Here is a 27122-nt window from a genome sequence, read left to right as displayed (position 1 = left end):
AGGGTAGAGGTCTATAAACCAAAGCTCTGAACCAAATCCAGCCCACTGCCTGTTTTTGTAAATAAAGTGTCATTGGAACACATATACCCCCATTTGTTTACTTGTTATCTATGGCTGTTTTGGTGCTGCAGTGGCTGAATTGACAAGTTCTGACAGAGACCATATGGCCTCCAGCCTAAAATATTTACTATCTGGCTCTTTAAGGGTAAGTTCCTCAACCCCTGGTACAGGGTTCCAGTCATGGTGGGTATAGTCAGGTAACCATGTAGCTTTGGGTAAGTCACTTTACTTCTTTTAAGCATTTGTCTTTTCATTTGTGACGTGAAGGTAGCAGTCCATGCCCTATCTCTCTCTTGTAAAGAGCTGTCTTAAGGATCAAGGAAGATAACACCTTTGTAAATTTTTACAATCTGTACTTGTTAGACAGACAATAAAAATAATAATAGGAACCACTTATTGAGTATATACTATATGCTAGGGCACTGTGCTTTTTTTTTTTTTTTTAAAGATTGGCACCTTAGCTAACAACTGTTGCCAGTCTTCTTTTTTTTTTTTCCTCTGCTTTTTCTCCCCAAGTCCCCCCAGTACATAGTTGCATATTTTTTAGTTGTGGGTCCTTCTAGTTGTGGCATGTGGGACGCCGCCTCAGCGTGGCCTGGTGAGAGGTGCCATGTCCGCGGCCAGGATCCAAACCCGTGAAACCCTGGGCCGCCTAAGCGGAGTGCGCGAACTTGACCACTTGGCCACGGGGCCAACCCCCTAGGGCACTGTGCTTTACGTGCATTATCTCCTTTAATCTTCACAAAAACTCCTTTGAGGAAAGAACTATTATTTTCCCACTTTGTGTGTGAGAATTTTGATATCTAGAGGGTATAGTTAACTCTCCTATGTTTATACACTAAAGCTACCATTCATTCCAGTTGAACAAATGTAGTAAGCAAATGCTTATTCTGTGAAGCAAAATGACTTCGCAGTTAATAAGTCCCTAGTAGAAAGCCCCTTGGTATTTAACACCCAAATATCCTAGAATTTACTTATCTCTCAATGCAGTGTGTTTTGGCTGATAATTTGTAAGAAAAATTTGTATTTATGTCCCAGAAACTCGATAAAGCCATATGTAACATTTTAAACAAAATAATATGTGGGCAGTCTTGTGTTAAATTCCAGATATAATTGGTAGAATGTCAGAATCACATGCAGACAATTTGTAAATGCACCACATGTCAACAAAGAAGGTGTACAGTGTGTTACTGCGTGTGAAGCAGCCGTTAACAGCCATAGGAAGTGTTTTTGATCAGGAAGTGATTTTGTAAGCATTTTTATGCTAACATGGGAGTTTGTTACTTATTTCTTACTTATTTGTGCTTTACTGTGTTTTAGTTACACTTTAACAGACTAGGTTGGTGGTTTGGGGTTGACGTGTAGTGCATTGTAATTTTTTTTCATTTAAAATATTGGAAAATAGGTTCTTTGTTAGCATTTCATGCAGAATATCTGATTTTCAGTAATGAAAGATTGATGCTAGGCAGGAGGTGGAAGATATTATTATTATTATTATTACCTGGTCTACAAGGACTATATTCTGTGTACCTGATAGGTTCTATTATTCTTAGTAGGTCTTTTTTTTAATGAGTAACACATGATTTAATATTATCTGCATAATATCAAAGCATGTTGACTTCTCACATCCTTTACCATCATCTTCTAATTGAAATCTGGAGGGACCTTGCTTCCCTTGCAGCCCTTACAAGTGAGGGATGTTTTCTCTCTCTTACCTCTGGACCTGGAGTTGGAATAGATATCTTCCTTTCTCCTTATTGCCACTCCCAGAGTCGGTTCCCTTCTGACTCACTGTTGTCTCTCTGAAGCTACATCCGTCATAATTCTGGATGATTTCAATATCTAGAGATGATCCTAACAATGCTTTGGCCTTTCACTGTCTTGACCTCTCTTCTCATAAGTTTTCTTTCATGCTTCTTCTAATCTTTGTTTCTTTTACTTGCCTTATTTCTTAATTGTCTTTGGTCCCAAGGATAGGCATATTAAATTTTTGAGATAAATCCATAATTCTTTTCTGTGGGTTACTGCAGAGTAATCTTTAATTAAAACATTTTTAACGATATTATTTCAGAATGCCAGGCAATTTGTCAGAACAAGCAATACATCACAAAAGTCATTTAAAGCCTGTACTTAAAGTCCTTGGAAGGAAGGCATGGGAGCTCTAAATCCACCTGTAAGCATTGCATTTCCTACTGCCAGAAAGGAAGTTAAATTGACACGAGAATAGAGGAACAGAAATGGGAAGTTGCAGGACTCTGTGTTTTGGCAAGAATGTATGGGTAAACTATGATGAAACACCTCTGTGTTCTGCTCCGCTGTAAATTTCTGTGGATGAGCTAAGGGAAAAGGGAAATCTTAGGCAAGTAGTGTGATACGTAGTAGAAAGGAAGGGGAATCTGAAATTGGTAGACTTTGATCCCGTTCTTGGTTAGACACTTACTAACTGTATGACCTTGGTTAAGACATTTAACCTCTCTGAGACTCAGTGTTTTCATCTGTAAAATAGGATTAATATATGTAACACGAAGGATTTTTGTGAGAATTAAATTGTATGTGTGTGTGTACCTGTTAACATTGTGACTGGCACATAGATTCAGCCCAATAACTCCCTAGGAGTTGAATCTGTTTTCTGAAAAAAGGAAGCGAGCAATAGAATTGACAACTCAGAAAAGAGGAAGATTAAGTCAACCAGACTTGGGTATGAGTAGGGGTTGGGATATTTGTTTCTGTTGGTAGGCTAAAAAAGAAATTGTTCATTATAACAGGAAAAAAAAGTTTAACTATTTTCTTCCATTTTCATAAACCTATTATACCTTTTAAAGTTGGACATTCTGTATTTTAGAATAATAATAATAGCTAAAGTTAATTGAATACATGCTAGGCACTATCCTAAGCCTTTTGCATGTAGTAATACATTTAATCCTTACAGCAACCATATCAGGTAGGCACTATTATTATTCTCATTAGTACAGGAAAAAAAATGGCAAGTTATTAACTTACAAGGTAATAGCCAGTAAGTAAGAGTGGGGATTGAAACATATGCTATCTGGATCTAGAGTATATGTTCCTATCCACTATGTTGGTACAGCCTTTCTCAAAATCTCAGATATTGAGTAAAGTGAGTGAGTATTGTAAGAAACTCTGATGCTGTGGTGCAGACCACTTGATGTTTTGTAGGAATTTCTTCTGATTGTCCTCTGGTAATTGGACCCTGACCCTGGTGTGATGTAGCTCATGCCATATAAATAACTCTTTCGGGAAGGACTAATCCCAATTTTAGCTTAGTCGAAATTGAGAACATTAGAGGTTCAGCCCTTCAATGCATAATTATTATTTATTGTATCTATTATACTGCCATCTCTTTGTGTTGAATCTGTTTTGTTTTTTGTTTAAAGTGAGGAATATAATCGATAACTCACAAAAGAGAAGTAAAAACTTTGCAGTGAAAACAATATTGCTTTTGCTCTTGTCAGGAAACATATAATCTATGCAAGACTAAAAGACACAATCTACTAGAAGCCGATACAAAACAGCTTATAAATACGTGCTACATTTCTAAGTAGAGTAGTTTAGAGTGGGAAAAGAACAGGAATAAGCTGAAGTAATAAAGAAAGCCTTTCCAGAGGAGGTGGGAACTGAGATATACCTTACAGGTTATGATTTGGCAAGGCAGAGAGATAAGACGACCTTATCAGGTGGAAAAAAACAGGAAAATTCAAGGGAATTTCCTAAGACTTTACAATGAGATGAGAAATCTGATCTCCTAACACCTACTCAGATTCTCTTCTGCCTTGACCTCCATGTCCTCTTTTTTAAAATAAATAAAAGTAGAAAAGTGGACTCAATTCTGTCCTGATTCTCTCATACATCTACTGTCCATGGAACAAACAGCTGGCTTTTAAAAAATTCATTCCCTTTTCTTTATGCCCATGTATTTCAGTGGGAGTTGCCCCAGCGAGGGTAGAATTTGGCTGCAGGAGCCAGATGTGGGTTGGGCAATGTCTTTGTGTGCAAACACAAAGTCCTTTATGTACTGACAGATGGCCAGCCCCTCACATCGCCATTGGTGTTCCAACCTGTTTAATTGGGAAGGAGTTGGTCTGTGATATCTTAACTTTTCATTTTTGCTTTTGGAATGCATTCCTAATATTTTCCTGATTCACATTTGGACATATGCTCAATAAATGAATGGAGAAATCAGTAACATTTTATCTCAAAAAGGAGTATGCCAGGCCAGCCCCGTGGCTGAGTGGTTGAGTTCATGCACTCCTCTTTGGCGGCCCAGGGTTTCACTGGTTCAGATCCTGGGTGCAGACTTGGCACCACTTGTCAGGCCATGCTGAGGCGGCGTCCCACATAGCACAACTAAAAGGACCTACAACTAGAATATACAACTGTGTACTGGGAGGCTTTGGGGAGAAGAAGGAAGAAAAAAAAAAGATTGGCAACAGATGTTAGCTCAGGGCCAATCTTTAAAAAAAGGAGTATGCCTAGTGAGAGCCTGAATCTTTTAACACTAGCCCTTAAAATACTACCTGGGCTAACTTTATATGTAAGCAATTATATACTGATTTGAGATCTTTTAATGTATTCATAGTAGGTTAGCGTACAAGGCGCATCATTTTAAACTGTCTCTGTAAGAGAACAAAGAAGTTCTGTAGTGGTGTAATATCCTTTTCTGTAAAACCTATGGTTGCTACTATACAGTGTATTTTGAAATATTTACTACTTTGCATTTTTAATTATGGGAATGTGCCCCAGGACAGAGGGAAAAATTTTACTCATGAAGTAAACTTACGCTGAAATAAATGTCAAACAGAAAGATGACAAAATCTCCATGGCTCACGTTCATGAGGCTCTGAAAATTAGCTCTTGTGTAATAATTGGAAGTAACAGCTGTTTTGTAAACTCATTTATTACTTTGCCTATAATTCTGAGAGATCAAGAAAAAGTTATTTGATCACTAGAAACAATTAACAATTGAGGAAAGCTTTGTCATTTTATTCACTTGTTTCGTTTAATAAAGATATTGCATTTGCTAACTATATGTCAAACGACATTATACCTGTGCTCAAGGAACTTACTGTTCAGTGGAAAGATGTAAATGCAGACAAAACATGAGTATTCATGAAGTACACAGGAGATTCAAGGAAGTCTTGAAAGAGGAAGTTGCCTTTAAACTGAGATTTGAAGGGTCAGTAGAAGTTTGTATGACAGACAAGGCATTTTTAGTAGATTGCAGATGGCTCACTATTTCTTGAAGGCAAAGAACACTTGGTAGTGGTGGTGAGGAAGGGTTAAAGAGATGAAACTTTTGTCTGTTTACTGCTCTATCTCTAACACCCAGCACAGTGCCTGGCACAAAGTAACTCAGTAAATACTTGATTAATGAGCAAAATGAATGAATGAAGAATAAACAGGGCCAGACCATGAAGGGCCTGATATGCCATACAAATTAGTTGATTCATTGGAGAATATCGAGTAAGAAGTGACATCGAATTTGCTTTTTAGAAAAATTACTCTATCAGAAGTCTGGTGGATAGAGAGAGTGAGCTCAGGTAAGGAGTCTAGTGGGAAGGCTATTGTAACAATCCAAGCAGGAGAAGTTAAAGGCCTGATCTAAGGCATCAACATTGGCATTGGCAATGGGAGAGGAGGGAACCAAAGTAAGAGATATTTCGAATATAAAATCTACAGGACTAGATGGTTGATTGTGTGTATAGAGTGAGGAGAGAGAGAGACGACTCCCATGTTTCTTTCCGGCTCGAGCACATGAGTGAAGAGAGATTCCATTAACTAGATAAAGAGTACAGGTAGATAAGCAAGTTGGAGGGAGATGATGTTGATGTTAGATTTCAAACATGTTCATTTTGAAGTGACTGTGGGACATTCAGATAGAGATGTCTGGTAGACAGTTGCATATACATTGTGTGCCAAACTTAAGATGTCTTCTAAACTAGCATATTTTTATGCTATATTTTTATGCTAGTTTAGAGGAAAACAGAACAAAGCCTCATAGCTTTAATTTTATTTACAAATAACTTTATTTTATATCCCAATTATTGTTCTTGCAATTATAATAATCTCCAGTTTGCTACCTTTTTTTTTGTATACTTCAACATTTTTTTTCCTTGAAGGTAGAATTTTACAAGGTAGCCATCTTAGTCCAAAGCAGGTAACTGATCTCAGCCTTTATCCTGTCGTGGTTCCTTTGTTTCAAGAAATATTTGTACAGTGCCAAATCATTTATGTCTTAGAAGATATTTTAAGCACGTTTAAGTTCATGGTAAAATAAATTAGGCTAAAATTTGAATGTTAATAAATGACCAAACAGGGGCTTATTCAGAAAAAGGCACTGAGTGCATTGTGGTTTAAGTATAAATAATGCATGTCTATTACAGTTTGGTAAGCTCCGTGTGTTTTTCAGTGCATTTCTATCTTAAATACTCCACTCAATATTTTCTGCCCTCTTGGTCCTCTAATTATTAAGTAGACATCAGCTGTAGTCAAATGAATGAAAAAAAAACAAAACGCTTTTCTCCCCCCAGCTGTTGGTGACCTTTGTGAACATTAACATAACATGTCACAGTGAATTGACATAGTTGCTGTTGATCAAACATGTTACTTTGCCTAAACCATATTGTAGACTCCTCTACTTGTTCCATTTTATTAAGCCACTTTTAGTCCAGTTTTGAATTTTTAAAACAAATATTTTAAAGTTAAAGTTTTGTTATCGATAATATTAAAAGATCATTTATTTTGCTTCTTCTGAAAGGCTCCTCCAAATCTGTAATTCTATATATGCTAATAGTACAAATAATTGAGTTCAGATAAATGTAGTATTTGGTACCAAGATATTTATTTGTTCAACAAATTATGTGCAGGATACTTTAATATACCTTGTGGAAAATAAGTAAGACAGTAGGAAGACCAAAGGAGCTTCTGGTCTAGTAAGATCACTAAGAAATACATATAAATAATTATAATGCAAAGTAAAAATTGACCCACATCCTAAAATATAAAGATAAAATGTTAAGGAGGTTGAGAAACTGGGAGATATTTATAGCTGGAAAAATCAGAGATGGTTTCATTGAGGAGATAGCTTTTGACCTCAGTTTTGAAAAAAAGGAAAGGATTTAGATATACAGAAGCGGAAAAGGTGGGAAAGGACATTACAAAACAGGAAACAGCAAGATTAACGTCTCAGAGATGTGCTTACACAGGATGTAAGGTGGAAAAGGAATGGGGACAGAGCAGATAAATCTGGCAAATCCTGCTGGGATCAAGTACAGAGGGCCTTAAGGGCCAGACATGGTTTGGATTTTATTCATGAAGCAATTATTTTTTGAAGGTTGGCGCCTGAGCTAACATCTGTTGCCAATCTTTTTCTTCTTCTTCTTCTTTTTCCCCACAAAGCCCCCCAGTACATAGTTGCATCTTCCAGTTGTAGGTCCTTCTGGCTGTGCTATGTGGGATGCCACCTCAGCATAGCCTGACGAGCAGTGCCACATCCACGTCCAGGATCCAACCCAGCGAAACCCTGAAACCCTGGGCTGTGAAAGCGGAGCACGTGAACTTAACCACTCGGCTCCAGGGCCGGTCCCCATGAAGCAATTTTTAAGCAGAAGAAAGATTAACACTGTGTTCTAGCAGGAGCAGAATGGGAGGGTATAAGCAGGGGAGAGGGCCTAGTGAGGGCCAAAATTGGAGTACTAATAGTGAGAAGGGAGAGAATATTGAGAGAATAGCGAAGAGTGAGAATGGTGCTATGCCCCATGGTAGCAGTGTTTCTGTGCATCATTCCCGAGAAAGTTTGTGATTTTTGCATTGATACATGCACACAAATCTAAAGGTAGTTTGTATTTCTAAGTTGAATTTCGAGAATTGCTGAGTCCCAGGGTTCCTTCTCAGGCCCATCCCTCTCAGTGTGCTTCCTGTTCTTCCTTTGCTGTGGGCTGTGGGAATTGAATCTGCTTTCCTATGCTTCAGCAGTTGCTACCACCCACTGTATCCCATGGGACTTTTATTCCCTCATAGGCCTTGCTGCTGAGCAGCAAGTGGTGTCCCCATCCCCATGTTGTTTCTATGTTGCTAAAAATAAATCCAATCCAAAGGCTCTTTACCTTTTGAGTTTTGAAAATTATTCATCTTTATAGAGAGGCCTGTGGGACTGGCAAATATAATAGATATGGGAAAGTTGAAAGTTTATATGACTGACAAAGTTTTCCACAAACAGACTTCAAATATCGGCATACCTCTTTTATTTTTACAGTTGGTCACTCTGATACTCATATGCCTCAGTAGCACAAATCCAGTGCCCTCCTTTTTAGGCAACCCATTCTCCAACAATTAATTACTAATTTCCCCATAACTCTAGGAGTCAATCCTCCTCTGATGCTAAACGTCAAGGGAACGTGCTTCCGATCAGTTTGCTGATGTTCTTGTTTCTCATTCTTACATGGGATTACTGGGTTGAGGCCTGGCCCTGAACCACCAGACAGATGATACTTGCTCACTAACGTCATGATGCTCTTACTCGTCCAGGATTATTGACAGCAATTGTTCTTGGGGGGATGAACCCCCTCCCTTACTGCCAAATTCTTTCAAGGATACTCGAAATTGGGGCTCCAAAGTTACAGATCTTAACAATCAGCTCATTCAGTTTAAATGATTTATCAGTTTAACTGATTGAAGTGATATTATTCTCATTTTATAGATAAAGAAATGGACTTGAATAATTTGGCCCAAAACAAACAAATAGTAAGTGGCAAAAACACTCAAACCAACACCTCTCTGACTATACTGCCTTCAGTAGGCCCCAGGGTTTGTTAATTGAGAGACTGAACGTCTGCTTATTTTCCACCTAAGTGTATAACCATCCCAAGTTTTGCTACCATACAGATTATTAGCATGAAAAATTTTCCTTTGAGTGATCAAGATAACATCATCAGTAATAAGTCAGGTGAGTATCATATACTCCCTAATATGATGACATGAGGAAGGCACGTTACTTCTGTGATATTCTTCCTCAAAATTTGTAACCTTGGTCTAATCATGACAAGACATCGACAAACCTAAATTGAGGAACATTTTACAAAATGCCTGACCAGTTCTCTTCAAAAGCTTTAAGTCAGAAAAGACAAGGAAAGACCAAGAAAATGTCAGATTGGAGGAGGCTCAGGAGACGTGACGAATAAATATAAGGTGATATCCTGACTTGGATCCTGGAACAGAAAAACGACATTGGTGGAAAATTTAGGGAGCTCTGATAAAGTCCATAGTTCAGTTAATAGTATTATAGCAATGTTAATTTTCAGTCTTGATGAATATACCATGGTTACATGAGAAGTTAACATTAGGAGAAGTTGGGTGAATGGTATGTTAAGAACTCTCTGTACTATCTTTACAACTTTTCTTTAAATCTAATATTGTTACAAAATAAAAAGTCAGTCAGTCTGACCAAATAACAGTCAATCATTGAATATGGATTGTCTTACTGTCTTGTTATGAGGACAAAGTTGGTCCTAATGGTAATTCTTAGCCTTGATCCTGAAGAGGAATCAGGATAAGGAAATAAACTTACTTTGCTGCCATGAAGACCTGCCATTTTAGATGTAGGACATTGTGGTTGGAATATGCAATCGAATTCATGGCCTATTTTAATGTTTTAAATATCTTTTCTCTAAAGTTTTAAAAGAATAGCTCCTAAAAGTTACGTTAGTAGACTTGGCCTGAAATAGAAGGACACTTGTTCCCACAGAGAAGGCTTTGTCTACCCCTGTGTCCCTTGAAAGAAAATTAAATCAGCATGACTTTTTCCATTTCAGATGGCTTTTTTCATAGCAAGAAATATGTTTCCTAGAGGGTAGAGAGAAATATGGGACCATTCATCTTTTTTTCTCCTTGGGTTTGATTTCCACTCAAAATATCTAAATTTGTCAATCCCAGAGAGAGATTTGGACTTGAAGTTTCTCCAGATTTCCTATAAAAATGGACATAAGTGCTTCAGCCCTGATTATCTTGACATTCAAAGTGTATAGAACTAGTTTAAGAATTATTAATTTCATTACTATGGTTCTTTATATATTAAATGAATTCTCTGGTATTATATATTCCATGTGTTTCAACAATTCAGGTTTTTCAAGCTTGCTTCTGCGTTTATAAATTGGTAGTTTTCTATGGACTCTTAAAAACTAATATTTGTTAAGTCATTTACAATTAATAGTATTCTTTTCTCCTGTACATTTTCTCATTTGATTCTAACAACAACCCTGAGAGATAGGTAAGGATGATTATCCACCAAATTACAGATGAGAAGTAATAATGAAAAGTTTACATGATAAGCCCATGCTTGGATATTTATAAAATACCAGAGCAAGAAGAGTTAATTCAAGCTTTTCTGATACCATATCCCATGTTCTTTCCGTTACATTAAACTCCCATGGCATTCAGTTCTCAGTTAATATGTGCTCCTATGCTTGAGATCAGGAGTTCTTAACCTATGAGGAGGGAAGCACATGAAATATAATGGTGAATGTGTACACTTTTCTGTGGAGAAGGTCTATAACATTCAACAGATTCTCAAAGAGATCTGAGATACCATCAAGTTTAAGAAGTTTTATTCTAGATACCATACAGGAAGGACATAGATACTCTTCTCACATTGCCAAAAGCAGTAATGAAAATATGGCTCATATCATCAATAACAGAATCTCTTCCATCTTTTCTGCCAATTCCTAACACATACACTATGACCATTTCTTTAGTTGCTTTACTTTTGCTGGTCTTGAGTTGATATTTTAAAGTGTTTTACAGTTGAATAGAATGTCTAGTAAAACAGATACTATAGATATTTGAAATAAAAGTTTTTTCAGGGAAATATATTAACTTTCTTGACTAAACTGTTCATCTAAGGAAGCTGTATAATCCAGGAGAGGCAGCAAGAGGAACAGAAGGAAATTAACATTTAATGAACTCTGTTAAACTTCTATGCTTAATATTTTACACATGTAACCTCACTGACTTCTCAGAAAAACTTAGTTGTCTTGCTCTTAGAGGCTGAGTTACTTAGCAATACATATTAACTAATAAATAATTGATAACTAATAAATGGCTAATAACTAATTAATAAATGGCAGAACTTAGAACTCAAGTCTATCTGACTCCAAAGCTCTCCCCACTGTACCCTGAAATAGAATGGGCAAGATTGGATGTGGCAGCAGGAGTCTCAATGTAAGTGCAGGTCTGGGTGTGAGTGAGCATGGTTCATCCTCCTAGGACTGGCCCATGAAGACGTAAATCCAGAAATCAGATCTGGGCTGCAATGAAAAGAAATATTTCATGGAAGAAGGCAACATGAAGTAATGGGAGTATCTACAAAGAATCATTTGAAAGACAAGAATTAGGGCATTATGAATATCAAAACTGAGTCTACCTCACTGGCTGGGGCTTAAATGGCAGGCATTCGACATGTGGGGGATCTGAAAGCAAGTGTCATGGACCTAACCATTGGGGTGGGAAGTGGAGAAGCAGGGCAACTGGGACCAGGAGCCAGGGATCAAGAAACTAGGGACAATACTTGTAATGCAGCCATTGAGAATATAGGGGACTAAGGTCAAAAGAACCAGTAGCAAATGGGACTTAATGACAGACAGATCACTGAGGTTGATTGCCTTAAATATTCTCTTCTGAGGTCAGAAATGATGTCAGATTAAGTGTTCAGTGCTAAGCCCAGAAGTGGAAATTAAGCAGCTTTACCAGTCAGAGCTAGAAGTATAAAAAGTAGAGAGTGAAATAAGTGCAGTGATATTTTCTCAGTTAATTTAATGCAATAGTTCTCCAAGGATGGTCCCCAAACTAATATCAGCGTAACCTGGGTATTAGTTAGAAATACAAATTCTTGAGCCCAACCCCATGCCTGTTGAATCAGACATTCTGTATGTTACATAGTAACGGATATTATAATTTTAGATAGTGTGGCTAGCCGAGGCCTTGTTAAGAATGTAACATTTGAATAAATAACAAAAAGAAGTAAGGGAGCATGCCATATGGATTCCCTGGGGGAAGGGTATTGCTAATAGAGGGAACAGCAAGCGCAGGGTCCCTGATGCAGAAACATGCCTGGCATATTGGAGCAAAAGCAAAATGAGCGTGGCTAAAATGATGAAGGAAGTAGGGGTTAGGGGTCAGGGGGTGCTAGGTAAAGCAAAATACATAATTAATATTCAGAGTACTGCTCTTTCAACATAGCTATGTTTTTGAAAATTTTTATTTGAAAACTTTAGGAAAATAAAACTATAGTAATTAAGACAGTGTTATATTGGTTCAGAGATAGACAAATAGATAAATAGAACCAAAAAGAAAGCCTAGAGCAACCCATGTGCATAAAGACATTTGACATGGGCAGACGAGGTACCACAGCTGAGGGATACAAGTAAGGACTTTCCAATGAATTGTGCTGGAGCCTTGGTTATCTATAAGGAAGAAAGCAAGATTGGGCCTCCAACTTACGTAGATGCAAATATAAAGTTCTAGTGGATTAAAGATGTAAATGCGAAAGGCAAAACATAAAGCTTTTATGAAAGCATCTTAATGACCTTGAGGTGGAGAAAGAATTCTTCAACAATAACATTACTCTAATAGCAATACTTGTATAGTTTTTTACCGTATGTCAGGCACTGATCTACATGCTTAATACATATTAACTGAGTTAATCTTCACAACAAACCTACAAGAGAGATACTATTATTTTCTCCATTTTACAAGTGAAGAAACCACGGCATAAAGAATTTAAGTAATTTACTTAAGGTCATATGGCTAGTAAGTGATGAAGCCAGGATTTGAATCCAGGTAGTTGAGCTCCAGAGTTCCTATCTTAACACTTTGTGAAACTATAAAACTTTAAAAAGAGTGGAAAAACCAGCCACAAACTGAGAGAAGGTAATTGTAGCGCGTTAAACTGACAAAGGATTGCTTTTCCAGGAATATATAAAGAACGTCTACAAATCAATATCGAAAATACTTGGGCACACTCTATAGAAGGGGAAACTGAAATAGCCAATAAGCATGAAAACATGTTCCATCACGTTAATAATCAAGGAGAGTGCATTTAAAACCGCAATGTGAGACCGCTTCAAGCTGCCAGATTGGCAAAAACTTAAAAAGCTGATGATGTCAAGTGTTGGTGAGGATATAGAGCAATAAGACCATTATTCCATTGGAAATAGGAGTGTAAATTGTTACCACCACTTTGGAAAAGGCGGGCATTGCCTAGTGAAGTTGATCATGCACAGACTCTATTACGCAGCAGTTCCATTCCTTGCTATATACCCTAGAGAAAAGCATGCTCATGTGTGCCAGAAAACATGTGTAAGAAACGCTTCACGAAAGCGTTATCCACAATGCCAAATGGAAACAACCCAAATGTACAGCAGAATGAATAAATAGGGTTATAGTCATGTGGTGTAATATAATATGGCAGTAAAACATGAATGACTACAGCTATACAAATTTACATTGATGAATCTCAAAAACAATACTCTTGGCAAAAAAAAAAAAGTACATTGAAGAATACATAATGATGTTTTTAAATATAAAGCTAAGAGCAGGCAAAACTGTATGATATATTATTTAGTAATGCATACAGAGATGATAAAACTCTTAAAGAACTAAAGAATGATTAAAACTTAGTTGCTTCTGGGGCAAGAGAAGGAGATGCAGTTGCCCCAGAGGAAGGCCGTACAAGGAGCTTCAGATGTCTTGCTAGTGGGTATCAAAGTGTTGAGTTTATTATTCTTTAAATTATATTGCCTTTAATTTATCTACTTCTGAATGAACGATGTATTTCACAATTTAAAAATGAAGATTAAAAAAGCTTTGCAAAGTTACATCAATAAAGCTGTCGGGGGGTGGGAGAAGCTTTGCAAGGAAACTGGCTGGAATAGGGGCATTTGCAAATAGCTAGATACAGGTAGAAAACTAGAGCTCCCACATCTTAGAATTGTATTGAAACAGATCAGAAGCAATATCTCATTTCTTTGGCAATTATTTTAAAATCCCATTCATCAGAGGAGATATTTAAATGACTGGCAGTTGAGTCAGGAGAAGATTAACATGAAAAGCTTCTTCTAGGAGTGCTGCAAGTCTGTTAAGATGAGCACATTAAATCCTTCTGGCTGCTTTTATTAAGTTATATAATTATAGATTACCTCTACGTACTTGCCAAAATAATTACCAAAGAAATGAGATATTGCTTCTGATCTGTTTCAATACAATTCTAAGATGTGGGAGCTCTAGTTTCCTACCTGTATCTAGCTATTTGCAGATACCCCTATGCCAGAATTAGACCTAGGTTCTAATTCTGATTATCCTCTGGCTGTGTGAGCTTGAAAATTGAGTCAGTTCACAATTGCTGAAGCTCTACCAATTGGGGATTTGGAAGTATTAATATTTTACCATATATGGAGCTACTAATATTTAGAAGAAACTTGAATATGTAATTTCAGCTAATTTTCACAATCTTTTGAAATAAGGATTATTATTATTTTTCAGATATGAAAACAACTCGCCCAATAATCAAATAGCTACAAAGTGGCAAAGCTGACACTAGTGAATGTCATAGAATTATTGTAAGGACTAAATTCAGTAATATAAACATTGCTCTATGCACCTTCTTTGTAACCCCATGGTAGGAACTCAGTAAATGTAAATATTGCCTCCTGACCACTCTACCCCCTGCAGGGTTCAGAAGGCAAAGGCTTCGTACTTGGATATAAAGGGCTTGGTCCTCAGCACTGTCAATATCAACATTCTCAGTTAAACGGGTTTTTGTTTGCTCACCTGGAAACTAAGCCACCACATATGCTGTCATTTCTCTGAGAAAAGGAGTTCTGGATTCTAGGAAGTACAAGTTAATTTTTGGAACACAGCACGTACACAAATCACATATTAATAATTACCCTTTCACTAAGCAAACCTTTTAGAGTGGTTATAGAAGAATACAAAATGTTAGCATATTTGAGAAGCATCTTCTTGTCAAGATGATACTGGAAGCTTATGCTTTTTCTCTTTTCAAAATGACTTTTGAAATGCGAAAATCTCTATCAAATAGTGGAGTAATTGTGTGGGTTTGAGAATTCTTATGGCTGTATTTCTTCCATTAAAAAAAAGTGAAGAAAGTAAGAAATAACTTTCCTAGTTGTATTAAGTTAGCATTCCCAAGTTGTGGCTCTGGAAATATGACACTTTTTATTTTTTTGCCGTTAAGTGTTACTTCTGACTTTTCAAATAAACTTTTAAATTTGATTTTGGTAAGATCAGCTATCAGAAAATATTTTTGCACTTAGGCAATACCTTTTTTGAGTATTAAGAATTTCTGTCTGAATATGGATTTCCTCTAAAAATATTTTAGACTATTTGCCCTCAAAAATACAAGGAATGTTTAGCATAATAGCCCAATGTTTTCAACAATAAAGCTATCTTTTTTTCCTCCAGAAAAGGAGCTTTGCTCATTGCATAATGGTCTTTTCCACGATTGTAGAAAGACAGAGGAACACTAAGTGCAGATGGTCTTTTGCCAAAATGTCCAATTATTGAGTTTCTTTCATAACAAAAAAGGAGAAGCTGTTTTTCTCATTACCTTTACAAAACCATGACCCAAACATGAAATGAAGAATTTTTAAAAACTTTTCATTTTGTTTATTTCCCATGTAAAAGGTTTTCTGGTTGGAAAAAGTTTTTCTAGCTGCCTTTTAATATTATTTTTAATATATTGAGAGAGTTTATAATCAGTAATTTTCTGGTAATGTCAGACCCTATTTTAACTAGTAGTTTCAATCTCTTCATAAACTAAATTGTTTTTAGTTATTAAAAAAGAGGGAGAAGAAAGTCGATACGTTTAGTTATCTATTTTTTTCTGTTTCTTGTTCTTTCCATGTCAGAGTGCCAACATGTAAACTGTTTTAGGAAGAAGGCAGGAAGAAAAGCAAGACTTCTGAATAAATTAATTTCCCTTTATTAGAACTCTATCTTTTTAGCTATTCTGTGACTCCTTGAGTTAAAATTGATAACATGATATCGAAATGTATGCCATTCACACATAAGTTATATCTTGTAACTCTTAGGAATAAAATAGACAATGTTTTTGATAACAAAACATGCCAAGACATTTGACAGTCAATGTTTTTGATAACAAAACATGCCAAGACATTTGACAGTCAATGTTTTTGATAACAAAACATGCCAAGACATTTGACAATTTAGAAAATTAAATCAATTAACTAGCTGGGACAAAAGCACATCGGGTCTCGCTGGCTTTGGTCTTACCTAATGGAGGATTTTGCTGATCCTTTCCCTTCTCAGTTTTGAAGTTTTCTTTCCAAAAACTGTTTCTACCATAGGTCCATAACCTGCTCTCTTTTCCTAGCCACAATTTTTGCTCCAAACTAGTAATTACCCCATAAATTTTTGCCATTTTTGTAGGTTTGTTAACAGAATTTTAAAAGGAAATAATTTAGTCTTGTCTGTCTTTGCCTAATAAAGATTCTAACCCATTCTTCTTACAATTCTCATAAAAAATTCAAGATCTAGGACCATTATCATCATCTTCGTAGTTCTTTCGTTTTTGATGCTGATTATGTGCTGGACACTGTGCAAAGTACCCTGCATATGCAGTCTTTAATTTTCACAATAACTACTGCAAAGTTTGGTATAACTGTCTTCATTTTACAAATGAGAATACTGAGTCTAAGATAGAATAAGTACTTGGTCCCAGCTAGTTACTAAGCAGAACTGGAATTTGAACCAAGCTCTCTGTGTCTCCTCAAGCTATGAATTTTCCATAGACCCTGATACCTCCCTTCCTGTGTTCTACCCTTCCCACCCTAGTCAATGTGAGTATAAAAAGGGAAATTCTGAAGATTCTACACTCACTCATCTTAACTGAAACAAAATCTTTAAAAAGACATTTTGGTTAGTAGTTGTGTGACATAAATATGTACCATATCTTGAGATGATACACCACTGAATTTCCTTTTGAAAAAATAATAACTTCATCTCAAATATATATTTGTTTACATTTTAAGAGATAATTTTTAAGTGCTAAAACCTTGTAATAATTGTTCACACCTATAAGTGTGATAAATTCTATAACTAAGCACCAACACCATATGAAAATCTGAGAATTCTGTTTGGGATAATTTAAGAAATGTGTAGTATATGCTTAGTTATACTTAGTACAGCTTAGTTCCACAATGCTGGTGCTTCCTTTATAAATAATTTTATATTCTTCTTTCTGATATAATTCTCCATGCTACAACTAACTCATGTCTGTAAAAAGTAACACCAGATGAGAAAATTCTATCTTAAATTCTTTGTTGGTTGATCCCAGTAGTATAGATTTCTGCCTTCTATTCAAAATCCAGTTCTGCGTCCTTTTCTCCAGATATGAACCTGCGAGTCTTTGATTCTTTTCATTCAAACCTATGGATAAGCATAAGTGGTCTGTTAACAGGCCTTTGCGTTCCTTTTTTTAAAATTTCATTGCATTTATATCATTGACCTTTGCTTCAAAAAGCATTCAGCAGTCTTTAACAGAGGGAGACCATGAAAGGGGGTGTTGTAAAGGCTATTCTATGAAGGAAGTCACACAGGGAAAGCTTTATATTTGCTGAGTGCTTTAATTCTTATACATGCAGAACTTGGCCATGGGCCATGAGTCATGGGATGGAAAAGCTCTGCTAGTGCAGCCTCGCAACCAAACTTTCCTACTCCCTTCTGTAGATTTTAAAAAGAGAAAAAAAGCACCTCCTTTCCTGTTGTTTTAAAATCTACCCAGGAAAAGTGAAGCCTGGTATCTAGGCTAGTCAGCCAGTTTATCAAGATTCAAAAAGCCACTCAAGGATTTTATTTTTTTAATTAGCAACTAAGGATCATATTCTCCAGGGAGAAAGATCCCTGCTTAAATCAGTCTTTTAGTGCTCATAGCAGAATTATGGAGGGAAAGTCTACGTACAGGAATAGCAACTACTTTGAGAGCACTGGTTATATTGTGGTTGTGAGATGTTATTAAGTGATTAGGCATTCCGAGATAATACTATTTTCTTGTAGCTGGTGGGTTGGGCAAACTCTGTCATTAAAAGTAACTATTTATTCTTCTCTCTACCAAATAATCTAATGTCTATAGAGAAATGAGGACAAAGCATATTTTTATTAACACTTTAAAAGCCTTGGAAATTGGTGAATGAACGTTGTTAGACATTCTTTGAAAGATACATTATATTCTTGATAATTTTCTGACAGTATAGCGAGACTTAAATGGACTCGTTGTTTATTGTGGCCATAAGATATTCTTGAACTTCATATTTAATGAATACAGATTTACTTTGCTAGATCTTTACATACCTTGAGGTATTCTTGTGTAAGACTGTGTATATTTGTGTGTGTGTGGTGGGGCGGGAGGTTCTTTTGTTTTCTTTTTTGCAAAGTTACTTAAGAGATATGCTTGGTAATGTAAATTTCTGTTGCATATTTAAAATCAATGCTCATCTTCTATACTATGATCAGTACAAATTTTAATTAAGCTTTAACTAAGCATCAAAATATTTGGGCTTGAGTCTCTGAGAACCTTAGACTTTGCTAGGCTGCATTTTCTATTCGAGCAGTTAAGAACTCCCAGCTTTTGTCAAGGAAGCCCTGAAATTTACTAACAGTGAAAAAAGAGACCGGAGCTTATTCTGGGCAAGGCAGAAACAGTTCAGTGGGCTCAGAACCTAAATAAATGGTGAATTGTGGTGTCTTTAAAATGAAGCTGGATCTATAGAATGAAGAATCTATCGACTCTGTAGAATGAAGCTAGATACCCAAGTAGGTCTCAAATTATTTGGCAGGCAAATTTCTTGTACAAATTTAGAGTCAAACTTAGGGAGAGGTACGTAACATGGTACAGAGGTTGTAGTGTGGCTTTGTATAAAGAAACCTGACTTGCTAGGTGTGGGCAATACCTTTAACATCTCTGAATTCCCACAATAGTAAAATGAGGATTATGACTTCCACCTAACAGGCTTATTTTAAGGATTAGAGAGAATATATATTTATTGACATAGGCCCTCAATAAATGATGGCTCATTGTTTTTATCATCGTCATCATCACTTCTGCTTTCAGATACCTCCAATTTACATTTTCTGTGTAATTGTTTGTTAGTCAAGAAATTGCTTAAACTAATACACCAGACAGCTTTAAGATAGGAATACAGAGTTTGATAGGTGACTTCTCAGGATACAAGGCTTTGAGATATGTACAGTATAGATTATTTACATAAGCCTGGCTTTTTTTCCCCTCTAGACTGGCTTTGTTTGAGTAAAGCCCTAAAAATATCCCATGTGGAACTGTTTTTCTAATTTTCTACTCCTTTCTGGCATACCCTTGGATAGTGCAGAGAATCTTAAGTGGCAGAGAGAAGTAAACTTTAACTCTAGTTACTCAAAATAGTTTTTAGGAGTAGAGGGCAAAAGCCTCATTATTTAGCCCAGGGGATGCTGGTGAACAGAGAAGCACATCTCAAATAATCCTTAGGTTTGTATACCACAAGCAGAATACACATGGTTGAAAGTTCCTTTACTTCCATTCTGCAAAGTTCAACCCAGAGTTCCAATAACTCTCAAATTTAGAGCTTCTATTTTTATTACAGAAATAGGAATATGGGAAGTAGTAAGGAATTACTTTAACTGGTATGTGTAAGAGCTGTGTAAGTATTAACAATTTTAGCTTGGGCTCCTGAACTAAAATCAACAACCCCATAGGGGCTCATTATTGGGAGCTGAATCTCTAAAAAATAATAATAATAATTGAAGAGAAGTTCTATCTTATATTGTCTCACATCCAATATGACTGTGCCAAAAGCTACTCAGATGAAGTCTAAAAATTTGAGGTTCAGTATGAGCAACTGAAGAAGAGTCACATTGTTTGAAAAAAGGGAAAGTACTTTAGGTGTTCTGAGAACCCTAGTGATTGGTGTAGCCTTTCATTTTTCTTTTTCCCTCCCAGTGCTTAACTCTAAAATTCAGTTTATGTATTTATTGAGCATTTATTTATCAAGCATATATTAAGTGCTTACAACAAACTGGTACTATGCTAGAGTCTGAGGATACCAAGATGGCTAAGATGTGGTCCCTGGATTCAGGAAACTCACCAAGTAAGATGTATGAAATGAAAATAGTTATAGTACATTATCCCTAAGCTTGTGCTAGGTCTTGAGGACAATAAAAAAAAACCACAACATTTGGCCTTCCTCAGATCTTTAACAGTCTAGTTAGAGAAGCAAGGCTTGCATATATGGAAGAATACAGAACAGATCATAATTAAGATTAAAATGTATGGTATAGATGTGAAGTCAAGAAGCTAAGAGATCTCTTCAGACCAGTCAGGGAAAAGTTTGATGGAAAAAGATGAGCCTGAAAGCAGGAGAATTTTTGACAGGTGAAGAGGAGGAAGGCCATTCTAAGAGGGAGGATTGTAGAAGAAATAATAACACTAAGAGAAAGGAAAATTGACAGAAATTGGTGATATATTGGATATGAATCAGTGACTGTAAGAGCATGGAGTAGAGGTAGAGGAGTTGAAAATCACAGCAAAGGTTTACGTTTACTGATTGGAGAGAGAGGGTATTGTTGATGTAATGGACATCTAAGAAAAGAAAATAGATTAACAGGAAGAGTTGGGTTACTAAACAAAATATTTTTCTTACTTTAGATTTTTAGTCTTTTTGAGTCGACAATCTAGAATTTTTATATGAATTTAATCCAGAAAGCAACAGAGGTCTCCACTATAGTCATATTTACTTAATTGTAAATTCTAGTTTAATTACCAGAAATATTATTTCAAAAGAGCCTGGACCTAAAGTAGAAAATTATATCATGTTTGCAGCATCTAAATGGATATTAGCTTTCACATTCATTAAGATCTTAGTATTCATATTCTTCAGCCGGAAGCTAGGTTGGATGAAGGCTAGGTGGTGCTTCTTCTCTTCCCCAGATTGGGCAGGGTGGCTGCTGATGGAACTGTGGAATGATCCAGGAATGAGATGTAGAAGTGGTACCAGTTCCGTGCCCCAGTGCTTAGTAAACAAAGATGTGTAAGCACTGGGAACTTACATTCTCCAAGGCTCCTTTATCATTTATTTTAAACTACCCAAGTGCAGAGGATTAAATTGTCACAAATGATTAATGTTAGTACCATGTTAATTGAATTTATATAGTTGTAAAGTTGTTCAACTTCCAATTAAAAACAAAGATCCTTCAATAATTCTAGTTACCAGAATCTAGGTAAAACTGTTTCTACATTAAGATCATGTATGATGGAATGTTAGGCAACAAAATTTTAAGCTGATTTACTTTTGTTCATTGTCTTTGCTTTTATTTGCAGTTCTGGGAAATGCCAGTGTAAATTGGGTGTCACCGGCTCTACATGTGATCGATGCCAAGATGGATATTATGACTTTAGTAAGAATGGCTGCTTGCCCTGCCAGTGCAATAATCGGTCTGCCAGTTGTGATGCCCTCACAGGTACGCACTTTCCTTAACTTTGTTATGTAATTAGTCCATTGTTCTTTTCATTTTGAAGTCCTTCATCTTGAGGTTGATTCTTCCCAAATAGTTTGTAGGGGTCTTTCTCTTCTAAGTAGGGCATAATAGGTTATATAGCAAGCCAAACTCCTGCTACAACAACTTGAGAAAAAATACATAAAGTTCAAAAATCATGTTGAACTAAATGAACTAAAATTCCAGAAAGAATAGAACTCTTCCTAAGTAAGCTGATGATCACCAGCTATTTTCTTTCCAGATTCTGGGCACAGGTTAGGAGCAGGCTTGGCCCAAGCAAAGGAATTCTTCTTGAGGAAAGAGACACAGAAGGAGATTTTGTCAGTCGTTTGAGGCTTGCATGAAGGACTGGAAACTGGGGGAGCCCTAAACACAAGACCAGTTTTCCCATAGAACATTAGCTGACTGTGCAGGAGGTGGGAGGCTGGCCCAAAAGCTATGAAGAAATCTCTCAGTCTGGTGGTGCTGGGAAGACAAAATCTCTTTAGAGAAGGGCTGCTACAACATATGACCATGTCTCTGGAGACATTGCCAGGTTCTGAAGGTACGCGGAGTGGCACCTAGGCTCAAGCCACCAAAGGGCAGTACTGAATCTGTTGCAGTCTTTCAGGGCTGAGGAGATGCGGGCCTGCTAGGCTCTCAGTCAAAAGCCTAGAGCGCCACAACCAAGAGACAGAGACGAGCCATAGGTGAGTTGACTGTACTAAAACTGCAGTCCGTCCTCAACCCATCTCAATTTCTAACTGCATTTAATGATCCTCTCATCATAGCTGCCTAGCAGGAGAAAGGGAAGTCCTCTGTGGTTCTTTTATACATTGTGTCTGGCATACAATCAAAAATACTAGACAATGCTGAGGTAGGAAAATGTGACCATTAATAAAGAGGAAAAGTAAACAATAGAAGCAGACCCAGAGATAATCCAGATGTTAGAATTAGCAAACAATGCCTTTAAAATAACTAATATTAATATTTTAAGAAAATAGAGAAAAACTAGACAATACGTGAAAAGAGGCAAAATTTCAAGAGAATTGGAATCTATAAAAAAATCAAAAGGATAATCTGGAACTGAAAAATACAACATCTGAAATTAATAACTCATTGCATGGGTTTAACAGCAGATTGTACATACTGAAGACAAAGTTAGTAGACTTGAATACAGCTCAGTTAAAAATATCCAAACTGAGGCACAGAGAAAAAAATGCAATGGGAAGAACAGAGCAGGAAACGCATATGGGACACAGCCAAAAGGTCTAACATAAATGTAATTGGAAACTCAGAAAGAAAGGAGAGAGATGTGGAGGCAGAAGCAATATCTGAAGAGATAATGGCCAAGAATTTTCCAAATTGATGAAAGACATCAACCCACAGATTTAGAAAGTTCGGCAAACCCTGGGCATTATAAAAACAAAGGAAGACACATCTAGGCAAACTACTGAAAACGAAAGACAATTAACTTTTCTGTTCTTCAGTTTTCCTAAATGTAAGGATTACAGATACTTTCTTGGAAATTTTTTTTCCCAACAAAAAAATCAGGACACATTAATCTGACAAGTATAAGTGTTTTTATGAGGACAGGGTAGCAATTTGAAATTTAAAGTACCCTGGAAAAATCTTTATTGAAAACTTATTCTTCGTTCTACTCCTCTGCTCTATGGTGAAACAAACTGATTTAGAAGAATTTTTTTTCTATTATGTGATCTGTTACCTGCCTACCTACCAGTTCTGTCTTGTGTTATTCTCTTGGTGTTTTTTTTTGTTTTTTTTTTTTTTTAGCTGTCTATGATCCGGTCATACTGGCTTCTATTCCTCCAAACAAGCTATGTTCCCTTGTATCAAGGTTCTCATACATGATCTTTCCTCTGCCTAGAATGTTTTTTCTAGTATACCTCTACCCCTACGCCTGGCCCCTTTCCTTTATTAGATCATATTCTTCCTGCAGGCCTTTAATTAAAGGTTACTTCATTAGAACACAGTTCCTGATGCTCCAGGCTAAATGATGATTCCCAGTTATACACTCTCCTATACATGTGTATTTTTTTCATAGCACTCATCGCAGCTTGTAATTATAGATTTACTTGTGATTGAGTCATATGGCTTACTCACCACATTGTAAGTTCCATGAGGACAGGAGCAATATCAGTTTTCTTCACCATGGTACACACTCTCTAGCATGGAGCTTGGCAACGTAGTAAGTACTCATTAAATGTTTGTTGAGTAAATGAACAAATGAATGGAAAAACATACAGAAGGAAGGTGAATTTCAATCTTGGGTAATGACAGGAATGCTTCATCATACTGAGTTGATTTAAATTGCTCTCTAGATCTTTTATGGTACCAGACAGCAGTCTACAGTGCTGGTTCTCACTTCTGATTTTCCTTGCAGCAGTAAGGGAGCTCTCATTAACGTGAAGTAAATCCCAACCTGTCCTGCTCTGGGGATAATTTAAGGCAAAAGAAACCCTTTTCACGATTACAACTTCTAAAAGCAGCCAGTAATAAGAGAAATACACAGTTTCTCTTTCTGGAAACATAATGAAAGTGGAATCCAACGTGACGGATTGCAAATACTTGATTTAAAACTGCAGGCTTCACGTAAAATCAATCTTTCCTTCTGTCTCAAATGAGATTTTTTCAACAGTGCTGTGATACGGTTGCCCTCTGGTGGCCACTTAACAATGTTTTCGCAGTCCTTATTTTTTCTCACCTCTAGTCTTTTACCTGTGTTTTAGATTGAAGTAGATTTTTAAAGTAACCTTTTTGTGATAAAATATGTTAGGAAAAAACACTTTGGAAAGCAATTTGATGCTGTGTATCGAAAGTCTTAAAAATACTTCCTTGATCCAATAATTCTGTTTCCAGGAATCTATTCTGAGGAAATAATTCTAAATTCATAAAAAGCTTTATGTTCAAGGATGCTCACCAAGGTGGTGGTTATAATTCTAAAAAATTAGACAACACTATTTCTAACACCAGAGAATGAAGCAAATTATGTTCTCTAGGCAATACATGTTTAAGAGACAGAAAGTGAAATTTTGACTTTACCTTGTGCAAGTTACTTATCTTGCTTTTCTCCTAGAAATTTGGGATAATAATAGTAACTGCCTGATGGGTTGTGAAGATTTAATGCAATATATTTATAAAGTGCTTAATGCAGTGCCTGGCTCGTTATAAGCAATCAATAATTGGCAACTATTATTATGTTGTCGTTAAAATATTTTAAAGAATAATATATCCCAACATGAGAAAGTGAAAGAAGCAGGATATAAAATGACATGTGCCATATGTTTAGACTATTTGAAAAGCAAAACCCAAACCTCTACATATAAGGAAAGATTTCGAGGAAAAGTATTCAAAATCTCAATGACAGATTTCTTAGGGTGATTTTTTTTCTTTCTTTCTACTCCTGTATTTTTCTAGATTTTCTTTATTGAACACATATTTCCCTTAAAGTGGAGGTAAGGGGGACTGTTATTTTTTAAACTAGAACTTTATGTTCATATAGTGTACTTCTTTCTAAGAATTCTAGGCACCTTCTTGTATTCATCAGGTGAGTAATGTCGCATGGTGAGTAACAACCTCAGCTGCTTGACTGAGTTGACCACTCTTTCACTCCTCGATGACTTTCTTCACTTTAGGATGTCACATACTTTCCTGGTTGGTTTGGGTTTTTTCCTTTTTTTTCCTCAGTCAGCTCTGCTAGATCTTCCTCTGTTCAACTGTAAGCACTGGAGTGCCTCCGAGCTCAGTCCTCGACATGTTTGTCTTCTCCATTTATACTCTCTCTGAGTGATCTCACTCTGTTCCCTGAATTTAATTTAAATGCCAGCTATACATGTGCTGATTACCAGATTTACATTTCTCCCTTGATCTTCACACTCAAAGATCCAACAGCGCCCTTGACATCTTCTTTTGATGAAGTCACACATCCAAAACAGCTCTTTATTTTACCCTATAAGCCAAGACTGCTTTACTCCTAGTGTTCATTTCAGTAACTGGCGCCATTCACCCAGTTGCCTAGCCCAGTAGCTTAGGAGTCATATTTGATTCCTTTCTTTTCCTTACTGCAAGTATCTAATCCATCAGCAAGTTCTGTCAGCCTGACATTCAACATACACCCTAAATCTGACCACTCTTCATGATCTTCTTGCTGTCCTCCTTGTCTAAGCCACTGTCATCTCTCTGAGCCACTTATACACTCTCTCATCTGGTCTCTCTGCCTGTTCTCTCGTGCTCTCATCCTCCAACCCCCACCCCACCACTGTCCAATCTCCACATAATAAACAGAGGGATCTTTTTAAAAACCTGATCGTGTCATTCCTATGCTTAAACCCTCCAATGGCTTCCCGTTCCTCTTGGAATAAAATTCAGACTTCTTTCTATGGCCTACATGACTTTACATTTTTGCCCCTTGCCTTTCTCTCTGACCTTATTTCCTGTTATTGTCTCCCTTGTTCACTTAGGCTAGCTCTCTTTCTGTTTGACAGGTTAAAGTTTGCCTTCTGCCCTGTAGAGAGGACCAGGCATTTCTTCCTACAACAAAGTATCTTGCTGTATTTCTGACAGGTTTATATATAAACTGTGAAATGGCAAAATAAACAAGGAAAAGGCTTTTTACAGGTGGCAATTTATGTTTCAAAGCTTTGTCACTGAATTTGGTTGGAAAGGAGCCCTACATTCTTTTCTTTGACCAGTTATTTTCTTGGTTACCCCTACCAGATTTTTTTGATGCTTAGCCAAGAAGCATGAGATCATCTTCAGGAAACACTCATTCCTTTTTTTTGGATCCACTCCTTTGGCTACCTTTCAGCAAAGAGAATGTGAATTTTAAGGCAGTATTGTTATATTTGGGTGGTTCCAGGCAGAGCATAATGAACCAAGTCAGACTTCAGCTAATTTATGTATATAATTTATCATAAAAGAAAGATCCTCAAATTTTAGATTTTAAAGGGAACCTAGGTCTCATCTAGTTCAGCTTTCTTAATTTATAGATGAGGAAACTAAAGCATAAAGAGAAAATGTTATATTCTATGGAATAGTCTTTCACCCTTTGAAATGTTTACATTACCTTAAATTATTAGCCAAGGCATGGTTATCCCATTTTACAGATTAGAAGAGTGAAACTCAGAGAAACTATTTCCTGAAGGTCGCATAGCTGGTAAGAGGTTCACTGGGGAATGGAACTCAGATCTGGCCTTAAATACCCTACATTTTCCTTATGCTGTGTTGCCTCCCAGAGAGGAGCTATAAGCTGTTAGAAAAGTAAATTCACATTATTAGTTCCTAAAGTATATAGATTTTAAAGGTTATGATCCTTATTTTGATTATAAAAATCAGTCTTCAGGTTTCTACATGAAATGTTTTAAAATTGCTTGAGTTCTTGAAATATTTTAAAGCGTGCGTGGTGATATATTTTATAATGTATCCATTTTTCAATCAGAAAAAAATCACGATAATAAAAATAAAAGTGA

The 27122-nt window shown here is 36.5% G+C and overlaps 1 protein-coding gene across 1 annotated transcript in view; it reads left to right on the top strand.

The window, feature by feature from the left end:
* The window catches only part of MEGF9 (multiple EGF like domains 9), an 81940-nt gene that overhangs the window by 44741 nt on the left and 10077 nt on the right, over positions 1-27122 (top strand). The window contains exon 3 of the mRNA XM_005605745.4: positions 21479-21618. Within this exon, the coding sequence (XP_005605802.3) occupies positions 21479-21618 (140 nt within the window). The remainder of the gene's footprint in view (positions 1-21478; positions 21619-27122) is intronic.

Source organism: Equus caballus, chromosome 25 (genome assembly GCF_041296265.1).
Source record: "Equus caballus isolate H_3958 breed thoroughbred chromosome 25, TB-T2T, whole genome shotgun sequence".
In the NCBI taxonomy this organism is placed as follows: domain Eukaryota; kingdom Metazoa; phylum Chordata; class Mammalia; order Perissodactyla; family Equidae; genus Equus; species Equus caballus.
This window is presented reverse-complemented; position numbering and strand designations above follow the sequence as displayed.